General features: G+C 39.8%; 1 protein-coding gene across 1 annotated transcript; it reads right to left on the bottom strand.

Annotated features, from left to right (window-relative positions):
- Positions 1-1,661: 1,661 nt before the first annotated feature.
- Positions 1,662-16,027, bottom strand: LOC133996530 (alpha-2Db adrenergic receptor-like). Its single transcript, XM_062436153.1, has 2 exons — positions 15,707-16,027; positions 1,662-2,807 (listed from the first exon to the last, which is right to left on the bottom strand). Exons 1-2 carry the CDS (start codon positions 16,025-16,027, stop codon positions 1,662-1,664), a joined length of 1,467 nt encoding a protein of 488 aa, XP_062292137.1.
- Positions 16,028-16,844: the final 817 nt, after the last annotated feature.

Raw genomic sequence — 16,844 nt, 5'->3', positions numbered from 1 at the left:
AACCAATCACGAAGCATGATCTGCACATACAGCTGTTTATTTGTGAAAGGCCCACATGGAGGGTTGAAATTAAACATAAATATCCAGCTGTATGTGTTCTGAACTCGCTACAGCTGGCGTGGAAATAAAGCCAATGAATCAGTGCATCATCATCATGTATTTATAAATCTAAACATTGACTTTCTTCCCATGGATCCGACATTCAAACAATTTTGGTTCAGTAAATTTCTGCCAGTCCTGGGTGAAGGTCCGGCCGCTGTCCTCTCAGCTCCTCACAGACTGCCGGCTGCTTCTGTGGACAGAGAAACGCCTCCTCACTCTATAAGAGAGGAGAGCGTTCATGTTTATGTTACTGTTGCGTATTCGTGTCACTGCGGTCCTTTTTTTATTTTCACCAGCAACATACTCTTTATTACTTGAGGTGAGATTGATAATTATACAACTTTTGACTTGTTGTCAAATTCGGTGTTGCATAGCAACCAGAGTGATATAACATCACTTGTAGCCTTGGACTTTTTACTCCCTCTGCTGCTGCCGACACTCATATCTCTGAGTCTCAAAAGATTCATCACACCTGATTATTATCTCTGTCTCTTCGGAGAGAAAAAGCAACAGATGAACCTTTCTTGCACGAACTATCCTGCAGTTTACACAAAGTGATTGATTAAATTGTTAATTAATAATGCTTCCTCTTGTAGCTCGTTGTGCCGGGTCAAGTCAGGGTACAGCACTCTGTCTCGTCAGGTTTGACACTTTTGCAGAGACGGTTGAGACGTGAGCTTTGAGTCATCCAGGCTGCAAAGATCTGCCCGGTTATCTCATCCTGAGCTTCAGAGGATAATTATCCATCGTCGCCTGAGCCTGAGGTTGATTATATTATTCACAGACTCAGTTATAGTTTGGCTCACGCTATTCTTCCTTCTCTCTCTCTTTCTTTACTTCTCTTTTGTCCTCTCTTTCTATTTACAGCAGCTCAGCCCATCTGCAAGCTGCACATGCATTTTTAATGCCTTTGCCCCGGAGCTGTGCAGTGTCAACAGAACATTGGTGTTGTGTTAAAGTCTGCTAACTTTCCTTTAGCTCTCGTCTTTATGCTTCAACTCTTAGGCGCTGCCACTGTTTAATTACTCTGAGGCGCAAAAAAATACATTGTGTATTTTTCAAAGTGCAGTTAGTTTCTTATAAATCAGCTTTTTTTTGTGTCAATAATGGGGTTGCAGAGCCAGTTAGTCTCTTTGCTACGGTGCACAGACATCTCACAGCTCCATGGGGACATAGTTCATTGCCCTGCAGCCTTTTTCCCTCTAATTAACATTCAAGTTGCAAAGCACAAGTTGTAATGTTTGAACCCTTGTTGCATCAACAACCTGCCTTCACAACATCAATGTCATGATCACCTTCCTCTGGATTGTTTTATACTAGAATAGAAAGTGATTATTTAATACATTAGAGAGTAGAGAGTTTAATAATAAATCAATACTCCGGCTGTATGACAAGCCCTTTAATGTCGGTATGACAGCACAGTGGAAAACAGGATTAAAACCGTGTGCACACATTTGTGTTTGTGTATATTTCTGTGTGTATATGTGTATGTGTGTGTGTAAGCTGAAGACACACACACACACACACACACATACGCACACATAACGTACATTCACATTTTATGTTCGTTTATGAGTTGGGAATAAAATCTTCTTGAAGGCCCTCCTGAAGTCTCGGTTAAAAATAGTGTATATGATGGGATTCACGCAGCTGTTGCAGTAACCGATCCAGAAAAAGAGGTTGAAGAGCGTGTCGGGGATCGTGCAGTTCTCCCTGCAGACGGCATGGAGGCTGTAAGTGAAGAAGAACGGGAACCAGCACAGGACAAAAACACCCATCACCACTGCCAGAACAAACGTAAAGCGCTTCTCCCTCATTTGTGCCACTTTGTTTTTGGACAGAGACATCTGTCGGCTACGCAGAGACACAGGAGAAGGGAGGAGGAAGTGGGAGCAGTGGTCAGATGATGCCCATGATATTGAAGCGCAGGAAGGAGGAGGCTTCAATCTGTTTGCTGTCCCCTCAGCGTCATTCCCCTCATCCGTTTTCACCCTCACGGCGGCTCTCCTGGGGAAGCGGAGTGAAGAGGGAAACGAGGAGGTGGTTTTTATCTCGCAGCTCCTCTCCTCTAAGTCAATATCATCCAGTTCTCCTCTCTTGTTACTGCTGCTGTTGCTGTCTATGTTGGAGGAGCTGTTTCGCTTCACGGGCCGCGGGCTGTCCAGCTCGTACTGGGGTTTCCCGCAGATCCCACCTCCCTTTCTTTGGCAAGTCCTGGCGGTGCCCTCGAAGCAGGTCTCGGACTGCGACGGTTGCCGCTCCATCACGTTCTTCGCCACGAACACGGTAGAGGCCCTCTGCTTGGCGACGTGGTAGATCTTACAATAAACGAGTATCATGATGACTCCCGGGGCGAAGAAAGACACGAGGCAGGAGGACAGGATGTACCACGTCTGGTTGTTGAGAAGACACTCCTGCCTGTGCGTGTCGTCGCCCTCGTCATCTGTCAAATCCCAAGTCTCCTCTTTCTGCGTCATGAGGAGCGGCGGCGAAGAGATGACGATAGATATGAGCCACACGACGCTGATCATCGCTTTAATCCGTTTGGGCGTCCGTTTGCGGTTGTAGCTGACGGCTTTAGTGACAGACCAGTAGCGGTCGAGGCTGATGGCGCAGAGATGGACGATGGAGGAAGTGCAAAAGAGGACATCCAGAGCCAGGTAGAAGGAGCACCAGGTGGAACCAAAGTACCAGTAGCCCATAACCTGAAAAAAAAGAGACGAGAAACCAATTAAGATACGTTGATTGCAGATTTAAGCACCAGTAATGACTTGCAGAAGAAAAGAAAAAAGTGTCTTTTTATATTCTATTCTTGAGTCAGTTTTAATCAGTCTGGGCGGCTTTCAGCGAGGCACCTGAAGGATTATTTCACTTCAAAATAAAAACTCAATATCTCATTACCGCCACGTTGTCTGAAACGTTTTTTCCCCAGTGGCTCCATCTCAGCCCATCTCAGACGGCTTCAAAAAGATTAAAGCCGACAATCTTTTCACAAAAATATCCGACACACTCTTCCGCAGCTTGTGCTTTCACTTTTGTAGTCCTTTGCAATGAAATGAAGGATGTCTAATGAGGAAGGGCTGACATTTACCTCTTCGTCACCTGTATGTTCCTCACTGGCAGGAGCTACAAAAAAAAAAAAAAAGTAAATATTGGGCTTTTTTTTTAGCTTTACTGAAATTGCTTGGCTGCAAAACATTTGGAAGATGTTGCATTGGGGGAACTTCATTTCCAGTTTATTGGTTTTGGAGCTGACAGATTTCTGCTTGAGTAGTGGAGGAGAAGGCTGAGATGGAGCTATTAAAAGTTTTGTATTTGGCTTTCCTACAAAACTTCAATGAGATATTTCATGGTTGGTGCTGAAACAACCTTTTAATCGATTGGCGAATCAATAATGCTTACAAATGTTCGCCATCTTAGTTTAGTGTATTAAAGGTTATCCATACAATAGTTGTTGAGATATTTAACTCAAAAGCACCAATTACAACCTCATGGTGGCGCTAGAGGAAGCGCCAGAGGATCACCAAAGTCAATGGGCTTCATCCTTTGGGGACTATGAATATTCATACCAAAATCTATGGCAATCCATCCAATAGTCGTTTAAATATTTCAGTCTGAACCAATATATCAACATTTTTTTGAGCCATGGCACCAGGATGGGTAAAAATGCAGCTTCTCAATGTGTTTTATATCTTTGTATATTAGGTACCACTTTACAGTAAGACTACCCTTATAGAGGATTTATAAATGGCTGTAAGTGAGTTATTCATTAGATTGTAAACTCTTCACAAACCATTAATTAACAGTTGTAAATGAGTTATAACCAGGCGGGGAGTTCCGGTCCTCTGAAATGATGCGAACACGGAAGTAACTTAAACTGCATTCTATCAAAAGGCCACCAGGGGGCGACCGTTTTGGTGTCAAAAGGACTTCCGTCTCTATACAAGTCAATGGAGAATTCACCAACTTCTCACTTGATTTCTAACCTCAGTAAACGTTTTCAAAATGTGTTTGTGGTCTCAATCGCTAGTTTAAAGCCTTCTTCAATGCAGTATGATGTTCATTTGGGACATTTTGGCCTCCCTGATTTTATATGTGACGATAAAGCAGGGTATGCATTAGGGCGTGGCTACGTCGTGATTGACAGGTTGATTGGTTCACAGGTTCAGGAGGGCGCCTCTTGCTCCTCTTGATGCCCATATAAGTAGAATCCGTTTTGTTTTCTTACCCGGCATGTACCGGAAATGTTCAATATGGCGCTGCCCAGATCCGATACTATTCGCTTCCAAGCAGCAGTCCACAATCCAATGGGTGACGTCATGGATGTTACGTCCATTTTATATACAGTCTATGGTTATAACCTAATTTCCCATACGTCAATGCAGGGTCTCTATCTGGCAAGATGGAAGTCGGCTATACTACTGAGCTTTATGCATCTGGATAAAATAGGTTATCAGATCTCTCTTGATGGTTCTTGCCATCTCATTATTAGCATTAATTTATGAGTTATAGATATTATAACTGCTCAAAGGGACCATTAAAAAGTGTGAAACACATTACCATCTATTGGTGAATAAGTTACCTTACAAAAGGGAGGCTTGTTATAAAGTGTATGAGCATTTATTTATGAGTTACAAAGTGGGGTGTGATGACAAGACGAAGCTAAGAATCCAATCTGAGATTTAACAATAAAGATAACTATTGGATCACTATTTGGCAGGATTAGGTAAATTACTGTAAAAGTGAAATAGTAATTGCAGTTTTGGAGATCGCAAATTGTAACATCCAATCTGCAAAACTGAAAAAACAAAACAAATTGCAACCATAATTTCATACTCGCCAAACTGCACCACAGGATTGTGTTTGTATCTTCCTATCTTTGCACTCATGTGCATAATCCTTATCATGTGATTTTCAGCATGTTTCTCTTAAGTGCCAAAAACTTCTCTCAAATCATAGTCCTTCATCATCAATAGTCAAACACAGGGTTAGGAAGGTTACTTTGGAAATGTAATAGATTACAGATTACTAGTTACTTTATTTCAAATGCAATAAGTAATGTAACTATTTCAATGACTTCATCAAAGTAATGTAACTTATTACATTTGATGACTTTTCTAATTTTCTAACGAATGTTTTCAGCTGTTAGGGTAAATGTTCCCTCCATCTGTCCTTCCTTCCTACCTTTCTTCCTTCCTTCCTTCCTATTTTCCTCCCTTCCTTTCTTCCTCCCTTCCTTCCTTTCTTCTGACCTTCCTATTTTCCTCCCTTCCTTCCTACCTTCCTTCCTATTTTCCTCCCTTCCTTTCCTCCTCCCTTCCTTCCTTCCTAAGATCTAAGTTCAGCTGTTAGGGTAAATGTTTACTCAATCTGTCCTACCTTTCTTCCTTCCTTCCTTCCTATTTTCCTTCCTTCCTTCCTTCCTTCCTATTTTCCTTCCTTCCTAAGATCAGCTGTTAGGGTAAATGTTCCCATTAAGCACCAAAATCAAAGTCCAGCTGTTTTTCATGGATACTGACATGATTTATAAGGGAGATCATTTCTTATAAAGCAACATTTATCTCTCATTTGAAAATGTATTCATTAGTTCATGTAGACTTTGGAATATAAAATAAAGATATTTGAGTCAAAGTCAAAAGTCTGGCATGAGCTTAATTGGTACTGAACATGATTTATTTACTAAATATTAAAAAATATTGATATCCAAAAAATTAAAAACAGCAATATATGTATTCAGTAACATGTTAAATATTAAAAAATGAGGAACATTTTTTCTCAGTACCTTTAATGGATTACAGTTACATTAATTTGGTAATTAAATTGCGTTACGCTGTTACATATAACTAGTTACTCCCCAACACTGCTATTTGGCAAACAACCGGTCACTGTTACCCTTTTTTACAGATGAGTTATAACAGCTTAATAATGATTTACAACCTAATAACAATCCACTTATAAACCATTCACAAAGCTGTTATAAGGGTAGACTTATTGTAAAGTGGTATTGTGAATTGAATATCTTTTTTCTTTTCTTTTTTTTTTGCTGTATGTTTGACCTAACAAACAGTCTGAAGGCGTCACCTTGGCTTCGGATGTGGAAAATTGGAAATCTGCATGTTAACTTTTGACTTTTTCTATAAAAACTCTATTAAAGCAAAAGACATCACAGTTTTTATTCATATTGCTTTTGTTGAAATATGCTTCAAAGCTGTTGCCAAAGGCTTCTGACCCAGGCTTATTGAACAAACTGGCAGCAGCACATGTTTTTTTTCTTCTTTTAAAAAAAAAAAAAAGCGAGCTTCGACCTTCTAACTAATCCAAAAGTCAAAGTTTGGAGCACACAGCTGTCAATCTGTATATAGAGTCATTTCTAGCCTCCGATTCATCTTATACTGAAGACTAAACTATGGCTGACTCATCGGCTAGCAAGCACCTGCAACTGAAGAGCTCCATTACTTCCATTACAGCTTTCCCCCGGGAGAAGAAATCAATAGCTGTGAGAGGGAAGAGTGGAGAGTGGTTTGCTTTCTTTGAGCCATGCTAGTGTTGATTTCAAGAAGTGACTTATTGTAGTTTTAATCAGGAAAAGATGAATAAATGAATAAATAATGAGAACAATAAACAGCTGCAGCCCCAAGTGTAGAGGAGAAGATGTCAACTTGCGTGTTTTGGGTCTGACTCCAAGCTATATAGTAGAAATGTTGAGCCCATGTGAGCCCGCTAGTCTTAGATCTTCAGGTTTGGGAATCTTTTGGAAATCTTTAAAGGTGAACGCGCTTAACTGGCCCCTTAACTTAGGAGCGACCTGCCTGAGAAAGTAAGGCTAGCAGAACCTGTAAGTTCTTCTAACCTTTGTGTCGTCTTCCCGGGTCAAATTGATCCCATCTGTTAAACTTTTGACTGTTCCTTCTTCCCTCCCTTCCTTCCTTCCGTCTGTCCTTCCTCCCTCCTTCTCTCTTTCTTTCCTTCCTATTTCCTCCCTCCATCCCCCTTTCTTCCTTCCTTCCCTCTTCCTTTCCTTCCCTCCTTCCTTCCTCTTCCTTCTTTCCTCCCTCCGTCCTTCCTCCCTTCCTTTTTCCTCCCTTTCCTTCCTCCCTTCCTTCCTTCTTCCTCCTTCCCTTCCCTCCTTCCTTCCTTCTTTCCTCCCTCCCTCCTTCCCTCTTTCTTTCCGCCCCATTACTTCCTCTCTTCCTTCTTTCCTCTGTCCTTCTTTCCATCCTTCCTCCCTTCCTTCCTTCTTCCTCCCTTCCTTCCTTTCCTTCCTCCCTTTCCTTCCTTCTTCCTGCCTTCCTTCCTTGACTCGAGGACAACAGGAGGGTTAAATCACTTATTAAAACTCATTTCTACAGACTATAGCTTTTATGTGATGTTGTTTCTTCATTGTTACTGTCTCATTATTTCACTTAATTTATTTTTATACTTTTTCATCATCTCCTTACTGTATTCACTGTCTTCTACTTTCATCGGCCTTGTTACTGCTCTCAGTGTTGTATGCATTTGCTTCGTCTGTGAACTCTATTTTTAAAAAAGGTGCTATATGACTAAGGTTACTATCATTATTGTTATTATATCAACAATAAATTCATATATTTTATTCATTTAGCCTCAACTCTGGAGAATAGTGGTCAGCAGTAGAAGAAGAAGTTACAGCAGTTTGTAAAATAGTCACCAAATTCAACCTATTAATTCGTGTTCACGGAGAGGAATTATCTATATTATTCGTGTCACACAGCCACAAAACCCAACAGATTTCTCCTAATCGAAGGTGAAATAATTAAAGCCAATGGCCATAACATCCACCCGTCGTTTCGTTGAGTTATCGAGGACATTTTAGTGTTTTTGAGTTTAGAAAATCTTCAGGATATAAATAAAATTGGCTGCAAATTATCCAGTCTGTCTGCGAGACTGATAAAGACACAAAAAGGATAAAATCTCCTGGTTAAATGTTGAGTAATACAGCGGTTATATTAGTAGTAAAAAAACATTACAGTGTCCTGTGCTCCTGGTCCTAAAAAAACAAAACATGCTGCAGGCACAAAATGTACTTTCCATTGGTATAAATTAGTTTGAAAGTCGTACTAAGTGACACGAAATAAATGGGCAATTCGTGACTGAACAACAGGAAACACAGATAATAAATCAGCCAGACAGGTTGATCTTAAGCACCATGAAAGGCTGTGTTTTCGAACATGTGTGAATATAAAAGAAAAGAACAACAAACCTGGTTGAACTCAAAGCACTTGCTTATTAAAAGCAGAGGGAAAAAGAAACTAAAAGTGACAGGGAGGAAGCTCAAGGTAGTTTTTAAGTATTAATGGCAGATGAAAAAGCGGGGACCTAACCACTAACCTGTTATTACTCAGATTAGAACATTTGAAAGGAAACAGCAGCGACACATCAAGTAGACACCTACCAATTTCATGGTAGAAAAGATATCATTAAATTGTCTGAAATTATTCAAAAAACAGGTTTAAAGTGGACCTATTATGCTCTTTTCCAGCTCTATATTTTTATACTGGGACTCAATTAAAGTAGCATTGTGTGATTCACAGTTCAAAAAGCTCTTTACTTATCTTTATGCCGCCCGTCAGTTCAGCCTCTGTATTTAACAGGCAGTTTTACCTCCTGTCTCTTTAAGGACTCCCTCCAATGGGGCAGCCACATCAAAGAAGAACTACTAAATCACTGTTATTGTGAAGAATTACCAACAAATGAAACATGTTCCTCACCGAATTAGCAGAGCTTCATGAGCAGCATTAAAAAACATCCAACAATATACCAACATATGGAGATATTTGGAGCTCTTTGTTCAGCGGACCAGTTAAAAAACAATGCAGGAAGGATTAGTAGAAGTTATTTGATGAAGACCTGGAGACAATCAGCACACCTCCAACAGGGTAAACTTATAATTTTACTCTGCCCTGCTGTGTAATGGAAAAACACTCACAGCATGCCAGCAGTTATGGCTCAGTGTGACCACCCGCCAAAAACAATGGGAAAAACACCTCAATGTTAACGCAGCAGAGCAGTGAATCCATGACGATTTGACATCCAATCAGGCTGAAGGTACAAAAAAATATTGGAAAACCATCATTCAGAGAAATCTGGTGCTTCTTCTCCTCATTATTTGACACTTGGGTCACATTAGACATGAACATCTGACATTGTAACATTATTCGCATATGACTGAAAATAAGGAAAAGCATTAATAGGTCCCCCTATTAGAAGAGTGTCCTGTTGCTGAAATGTATTTAAGTTGGTTGCGTCCTCTCACAAGGGACAGGAAGTGACAAAAATTAATACATTTCTCCCAACCATGTATCGTCTAAAGGTGAGTTCCGGTCCTCTGAAATGAGGCCAACGCAGAAGTAACTTAAAACTGCATTCTATCAAAAGGCCACCAGGGGGCGACCGTTTTGGTGTCAAAAGGACTTCCGTCTCTATACAAGTCAATGGAGAATTCACCAACTTCTCACTTGATTTCTAACCTCAGTAAACGTTTTCAAAATGTGTTTATGGTCTCAATCGCTAGTTTAAAGCCTTCTTCAATGCAGTATGATGTTCATTTGGGACATTTTGGCCTCCCTGATTTTATATTTGACGATAAAGCAGGGTATGCATTAGGGCGTGGCTACGTCGTGAATGACAGGTTGATTGGTTCACAGGTTCAGGAGAGGAGTCAACAGTCAGTTTCCATAATTAAGATGATATTTGCAGGTTAATTTCAGACTGGATGCAGATTTTGTCGTGCTGTATGGTTTATAGGAAGGATTTTAATTGGCTGTCAATGTTTCTATCGTTCATCAAATCGCTCTGAAAGTGATCCAACAATATCGTTTAACACTGTCGATGTCATTATAGTTCATCCACTGGAGTTAGAATGAATTTTTAAAACTATATATTTATAGTTCTTTGTGTGGACGGGCCTAAAGATTTAATTAAGACTTTTTTCTTTTTTACGTCAAGCATTGTCGTTAATTCAGAATTAACATATACACACGACTTTGTATTGTTTTCCTCATGTGGAAAACCAAAAGCTGAAGTATTAATATGTTTCTTAGATCTGAGTGAACACCCACATCACCAACACCAATGATGTCATGCAAGACGCTTAATTACCTACACATATATTCTACATTTGTGCTACAAAAATAGATCAATAAGAATTGTAAACAGAGCTGATTATCATGAACATGCCAACGTTATTTATAGATCTGGTTGATGTTAAAATAGCACAGTTTATGTATAAAGTTAAATATAAGATGCTCCCAGACTGTTTGAATGAGTCAGTATGAACTAAAAGGAATCTGCATGTTTACAAAAATTCAAAGGAAAGTTGAAAAAATCGGTTCAAGGAGTCAATTTGTGGAATATACCTGAAAAAGAATTGAAAATGTTTAATACACTACATTGGTACTTTTGGGCATATATAACCATGCATATGTGAATTTATGTGTATATTCTCACTGTATTATTATTATATGAGCATTATATATATATAGCCAATAATTATAAATGTTTTGTGTTTGTTATGAACATTGGCATCTGTTCGAATGACTAATGTAGAAAAAAGGGTCGGTGTAATAAGCAAATGCTTCAGCCTACACCTTTTCGGTCAGAAACAGCTTTATTCATTTATTTAATTAATTTGTTTCCTTTTGGTTTGTCACTGTTTCTAAGGGAGATGAAGAAAAACAAGGAAACATGATTATTTACTTTATTAATATATGTGTATTGGAGTTTAATGACTGAAAAACTAAACTAAACATCTAGTATGTGTCAAGTACATTGTTTTAAACCTAAAGAGAGAAAAGCGATGTTTTAAGACATAGAAATACTACTGTATGTGCACTAAAGCAGGGGTGTCAAACATGCGGCCCGTGGGCCAAAACTGGCCCGCCGAGGGGTCCAACCCGGCCCACTTTCCTTCCTGTCTTCATTTCTTTCCTTCCTCCTTTTCTTTCTTTGTTCCTTCCTTCCAATTGTCCTTCCTTTTTTCCTTACATCTTTCTTTTCTGTCTTCTTTTCCTTCTTTCCTTCCTTCCATCTGTCCTGTTTTCTCTTCCTTCCATCCTTCCTTCCTTCCATTTGTCCTTCCATTTGTCCTTCCTTTTTTCCTTACATCTTTCCTTTCTGTCTTCTTTTCCTTCTTTCCTTCCTTCCATCTGTCCTGTTTTTCTCTTCCTTCTTTTCCTTCTTTTCCTTCCTTCCTTTCTTCCTTCCATTTGTCCTTCCTTTTTTCCTTACATCTTTCCTTTCTGTCTTCTTTTACTTCTTTCCTTCCTTCTATCTGTCCTGTTTTCTATTCCTTCTTTTCCTTCCTTCCTTCCTTCCTTTTTTCCTTACATCTTTCCTTTCTGTCTTCTTTTCCTTCTTTCCTTCCTTCCATCTGTCCTGTTTTCTCTTCCTTCTTTTCCTTCCTTCCTTTCTTCCTTCCATTTGTCCTTCCTTTCTTCCTTACATCTTTCCTTTCTGTGTTCTCTTCCTTCCTTCCTTTCTTCCTTCCATTTGTCCTTCCTTTCTTCCTTCCATCTTTTCGTCCTGTCTTCTCTTCCTTCCTTCCTTTCTTCCTTCCATCTTTTCTTTCTGTATTCTTTTTCTTCCTTCCTTCCTTCCTTCCTTCCTTCCACCTGTCCTTTCTTCCTTCCATCTTTTCTTCCTGTCTTCTCTTCCTTCTCCTCCTTCTTTTCCTTCCTTTCTTTCCACGTCACACTTGTATAAGTTGCAGTTACTTGATCTCGACTGACTTCCAAACTAGTTGTCATATCACAAATCATGCTCACAGACTCGTCCCTAAAAAAATGGGATTTTCAGCGACTACGGACACATTTTTACACTTTCGGCAGATGAATGTGGAAACAGCCTTCTGGTGTCGAATTTTGCAGATACATCATTCTGCACAGAAGCAGCTCAAACATCCAACTGAGGGAACAAGAAGAACAACTTCGAGCGGAGGGGGACTTTAACAAATCAAACTATCAAAGGCTGCTTTGTCACCCATGTTTTTTTTTGGTGCTATGAATAGATGCACAGCAGATGTTCACATTCAGTTTAAATGATTTGTTCATGTTGCCTTGAAAGTGGTTTTAGTTTTGAGAAAGGCTTGTGTACCCCCTCGAACTTTTTAACATTTTACAAATTGTTATCACCTGCTGCTACTACGGGTCATTAAAGTGCAAAAATGATGGCTTTGAATCCAGTTCAATTCAATTCAATGCTCCTATTGTCATTGCACAGCAAGTACAACGAAATGGTGTGTCCCCAGTGGCCGATAACGCATAGAAACAGCAGCAAACAATATACATAAAACAACAGAAAATGGGACACATAAAAACACAGAGAATATAAAAATGTCAGTAATGATAAATGGCAGAATCCAGTTAAGCTTGTAGGCAAAGCTTCGTCAGTGATGGATTTCACTGATGCACAAAAACCATTACAAATACTGCACATATTGACTTCTCCAATACCAGAAGCAAACACATGTAAACTCTATACTGGATGCATTATTTACGTAATTACATCTGATCATTAATATTGCATTTACACCAACCTCGTATTGGTGAGTTTATCTTGAGACTGTTTGCATTGTGATTGGACATCAGCGAACAAACTAAACAGGGTAGATGGTGTGGAAGGTAAAAGAAGGCGATGTCACTATATGGGCTGTACTTATTTTTCTATAGTCTGTTGCTGGCAGAGTTAAGGCTTCAGTTTACTTAACCCTCCTGTTGTCCTCGAGTTAAGGAAGGAAGGAAGGGAGGAAGAAGGAAGAAAAGGAGGGAGGGAGGGAGGAAGGAAAGGAGGGAGGGAAGGAAGGGAGGAAGGAAGGAAAGGAGGAAGGAAGAAGGAAGGAAAGGAGGGAGGGAGGAAGGAAGGGATGGAAGGAAGAAGGAAGGACAGGAGGAAGGAAGGGAGGAAAGGAGGAAAGGAAAGAAGGAAGGAAAGGATGGAGGAAATAAGGAAGGAGGGAGGGAGGAAAGAAGGAGGGAGAAAGGAAAAGAGGAAGGAAGGAAAGAAGGACAGGAAAGAAGGAAGGGAGGAAGGTAGAGGGAGGAAAGAAAGAGAGAAGGACGGAGGAAGGAAAGAAGGAGGGAGGGAGAAAGGAAGGAAGGACAGACGGAAGGAAGGAAGGGAGAAAAGAATGAACAGTCAAAACAGACTCTTCTACTGACTAACCATTGTCCTGATTGTACACACATTATGACGTGACTATTGTGCTTACATTGTTCTGATGGTAGAACAAGGTCGTCCTTTCACAAGATAATGTATTGTATATAATCTTAGTATTTCCTCTGCTCTGGGCTCACTCGTGCCATCTCAATACTTGAGACAGCAAAGAGTCCGTCTGCAGACGACTGAATAAACTATCAGAAAGACGACGAATGAGTTTGTGCTCCTTAATATAAAATTGCCAGAATAATACCAATCGATGGGATTTAAATGCATTTACATCTGCATTAAGGTGTTTTTTCCTGATCCAGACAAGACAAGAAAGAGAGGAGATATACAGAGGGGATGAGAGGAAAGAAGAGGGACGAGAAGAGAGGAAACAAGGAAAGGGAACCATAATAGAAGACAGGGAAGGAAACTATGATAGAGGAGAGGAAATGAAATAAGGATAGAGGTAAAGAAAGAACAGGAAACAAAGATAGCGGTGATGAGAGATGGGACGAAAACAGAAAACAAGTAGAGAAAAGGGGAGGAAAGAAAACTATTATAGAAGAGAGAAAATGAAAGCAAACAGGAACAGAAGAGAGGAGAGGAAAGGGAAGAAGGTAAGGAGAGAGGAAATGAAATAAGGACAGAGAGAAGGAAAGGAAACAAGGATAGTCCATGTCTCTGGGGAAAACAATGTCAGTATGTCAGCCACCAACCAGCCTGAAATATCTTAACAGTTGTTGGATGGAGGCCGAGACATTTTATACAAACATCAAGACAAGACAAGAAAAAGAGGAGATATACAGAGGTAATGAGAGGAAAGAAGACGGACGAGAAGCGAGGAAACAAGAATAAAACAGAGGAAACAAGGACAGGCAACTATTATAGAAAACAAGGAAGGAAACTATGATAGAGGAGAGGAAATGAAATACGGATAGAAAGGAAACAAAGATAGCTCATGTTTCTGGGGAAGACAATGTCAGTATGTCAGCCAATGAATGGTTTGATCCACCACCGAGCCTGAAATATCTTAACAGTTGTTGGATGGATGCCGAGACATTTTCTACAAACATTCATGGTTCCCAGTAGATACAAATGGAGTAAAGTGCATTTTATCTGCATTTAAACCTGCATTAACATGTGATTCAAACATGATCTCATGTATCAAGGTTGAATCTGACTGTGGTTGGTTGGTTTTCCCCATTGGTGCAATTTCTTTGGGCAGATCTCATACTAAGGTACGGACCAAAACAAGTGTACCCTTGAGGAAGTGGTCCTGGTTTGATTGAAAACAAACTCCAGAGTCGTTCATTTGTGGTGGGAATGTAATCCAACCTTGATCTGACAGGACGTACTCTGCAAGTATGAGCAAAATGTCTCCGGTAGACAGGTTTACTTTGCATGCTGGGATGCAGATGAAGATGGACAATGAATCAAAGTCTGACCTGGACTAAAGTATGTACCTTTTTTTATATTTGGGCAGACAGAACTTATATTAGGTATACTATACTATATTTAGGTAATAAAAGGAGATAACGGTCCCACCTGGATTAATGCATCCACTCATTTGGACCAAAGCGAATGAACTACACGTTTCAAAAATGCCCTACAAAAGGGTCAGTGATGTTATTTGTGTGTACATGTGGTTTTTAGTCAAATTGAAAGAGGTTATAATTAGAAAATAAACGTATGAATAACTTGCACACATTCTTTTTTTGTGGACCCAGCATCAAATTTCTGCTTTTAATCCATTTTGAGAGAATATATTAGAGGATTATGGTAAAAATGTCTAAGTGGTGTAACCATAAAAACTTTGTACCAAATAATTCAACTTGCTTGAAAACAGTAAATTCTCAATAAAACACCATATCAACTAGTTTGGCATGATCTTACATTATAACTTTTATATTAAATAAAGCTAATGGAATACAATTGTTCTAAATATTACATTCCATCTGGTAACCATGGAGATCAGGAAACATTTGAAGTCATTATTAGTATAAGTCCACTTAAATACGCTGTAGGTGGATAACATATTTAATATCTATCATTCTTTTGTGGTTACACCATTTGACATTTTCAGGAGCATTCAGTCTTACTTTTGGTTAAAAAATGATGCAAATGTCATTTCAAATGATATAAAACCAACAAAAATACTAAATGTACATTTTAACAAACCTGATGCTGCTTTTAAAACTAGTTGTAAAGATATTTGTGAATTGCTCATCTTGCCAACTCTTATTTGTCACTGACCTTTATATTTAGGTAATGAAAGGAGAGAATGAAGACATTTTAGTAATGCATTTTAGTTCAACTGAATTTTTCTGTGTGAAAATAAGCCAACCCAAGTCTATCATCACTGATGGTCATCCACTGATTCGAACCAATGAACTGCACGTTTCCAAAACCACCCTATAAATATCTGAGGTTTCGGTTTCCTCACCTCATTAGCCAAGGAGAAGGGGATGACCAGGGTCGCCACCAGTATGTCCGCCGATGCCAGGGACACCAGGAAGAGGTTCTGAGGTGCACGCAGGGCTCGGCTGGTGAACACCGCCACCACGACCAGCACGTTACCCACTACGGTCCCCAGGATGATGACCGTGACCACCAGGACGATGAACACCGACGCCACCTGCGAGTGAGGAAGTAGAGGAGGAGATCTGGACGAGGGAGAGGACGCCTGGCTGACGTTCTCCAGAGAAGAGTTGGATGGTAAAGCGGTCGGCATCGTGGCCGTCACGGGCGCAATCGAGAAGTTCATCCTTGTTAAATGACTGATGTTATGATCCCCATTTTTTTTATTTTTTTTTTTAACTTCCTCTGCATTCAAGGGCAGCCAGTGGGAAAATAACTGAACAGAAAAAGAGAAGAACAAAGAGAGGGAGAGAATATTGAGTAGAAGAATCTGCTAAGAAAATTTTAAGGTGTTTTAATAATCAAAAAACATTCATTTTTAAAAACTGGGGTGCTCTCAAATAAAAAAAAAATACACATGCATGTCTCAAATCCTCTCAGCATTACAGCTATACAGTCAATTATTCATATTGCACCCCTAACACATTCTCTGTGACTAAAAAAGCAGGATTTGCATGAATTAAGTTAGGATTTAAGAAAAAGTCATACCTCTTAAAATGTCCGTTCATAAAGAAGCAGGTCCGAGTCCAGAGGCTGACATACTGCACTGAAGTCTGTCCTACTTATCTCCACCGATGTGATGCACAACAAAAGAAAAGCTACATGCTCTAGTTGGAGCAGAAACCCTATTTGTAATGCGTGGTACCCTCATACTGCTGCACTCTGAAAAGGATCAATGTGACAGGGGGGGGGGAGAAAGAAAGGATAGAAAAGTGCAGAAGAAATGTGAGTGAAATGAAAAGACTGAATGGGAAAAAGCAATACCAAAAAGGATGAAGGTAGAAAGAGGAGGAAAAAAAGAAAGAGGTGAGAAAAAGGAAAAAAAAACAAAACAAAATAGCGGTCCTCACTTTCATGCGAGTCGTTGCCGTGCTGAGTGATACTGCTGCTGCCGCTGTTCAGTGAGTCTCTGCTGCTGGAAGAGAGGAGGAGGAGGAGGAGGA

This window comes from Scomber scombrus, chromosome 1 (genome assembly GCF_963691925.1).
Source record: "Scomber scombrus chromosome 1, fScoSco1.1, whole genome shotgun sequence".
NCBI classification, from domain to species: Eukaryota; Metazoa; Chordata; class Actinopteri; order Scombriformes; family Scombridae; genus Scomber; species Scomber scombrus.
The sequence above is the reverse complement of the archived record's forward strand: the minus strand, read 5'-3'. Positions and strand labels throughout refer to the sequence as shown.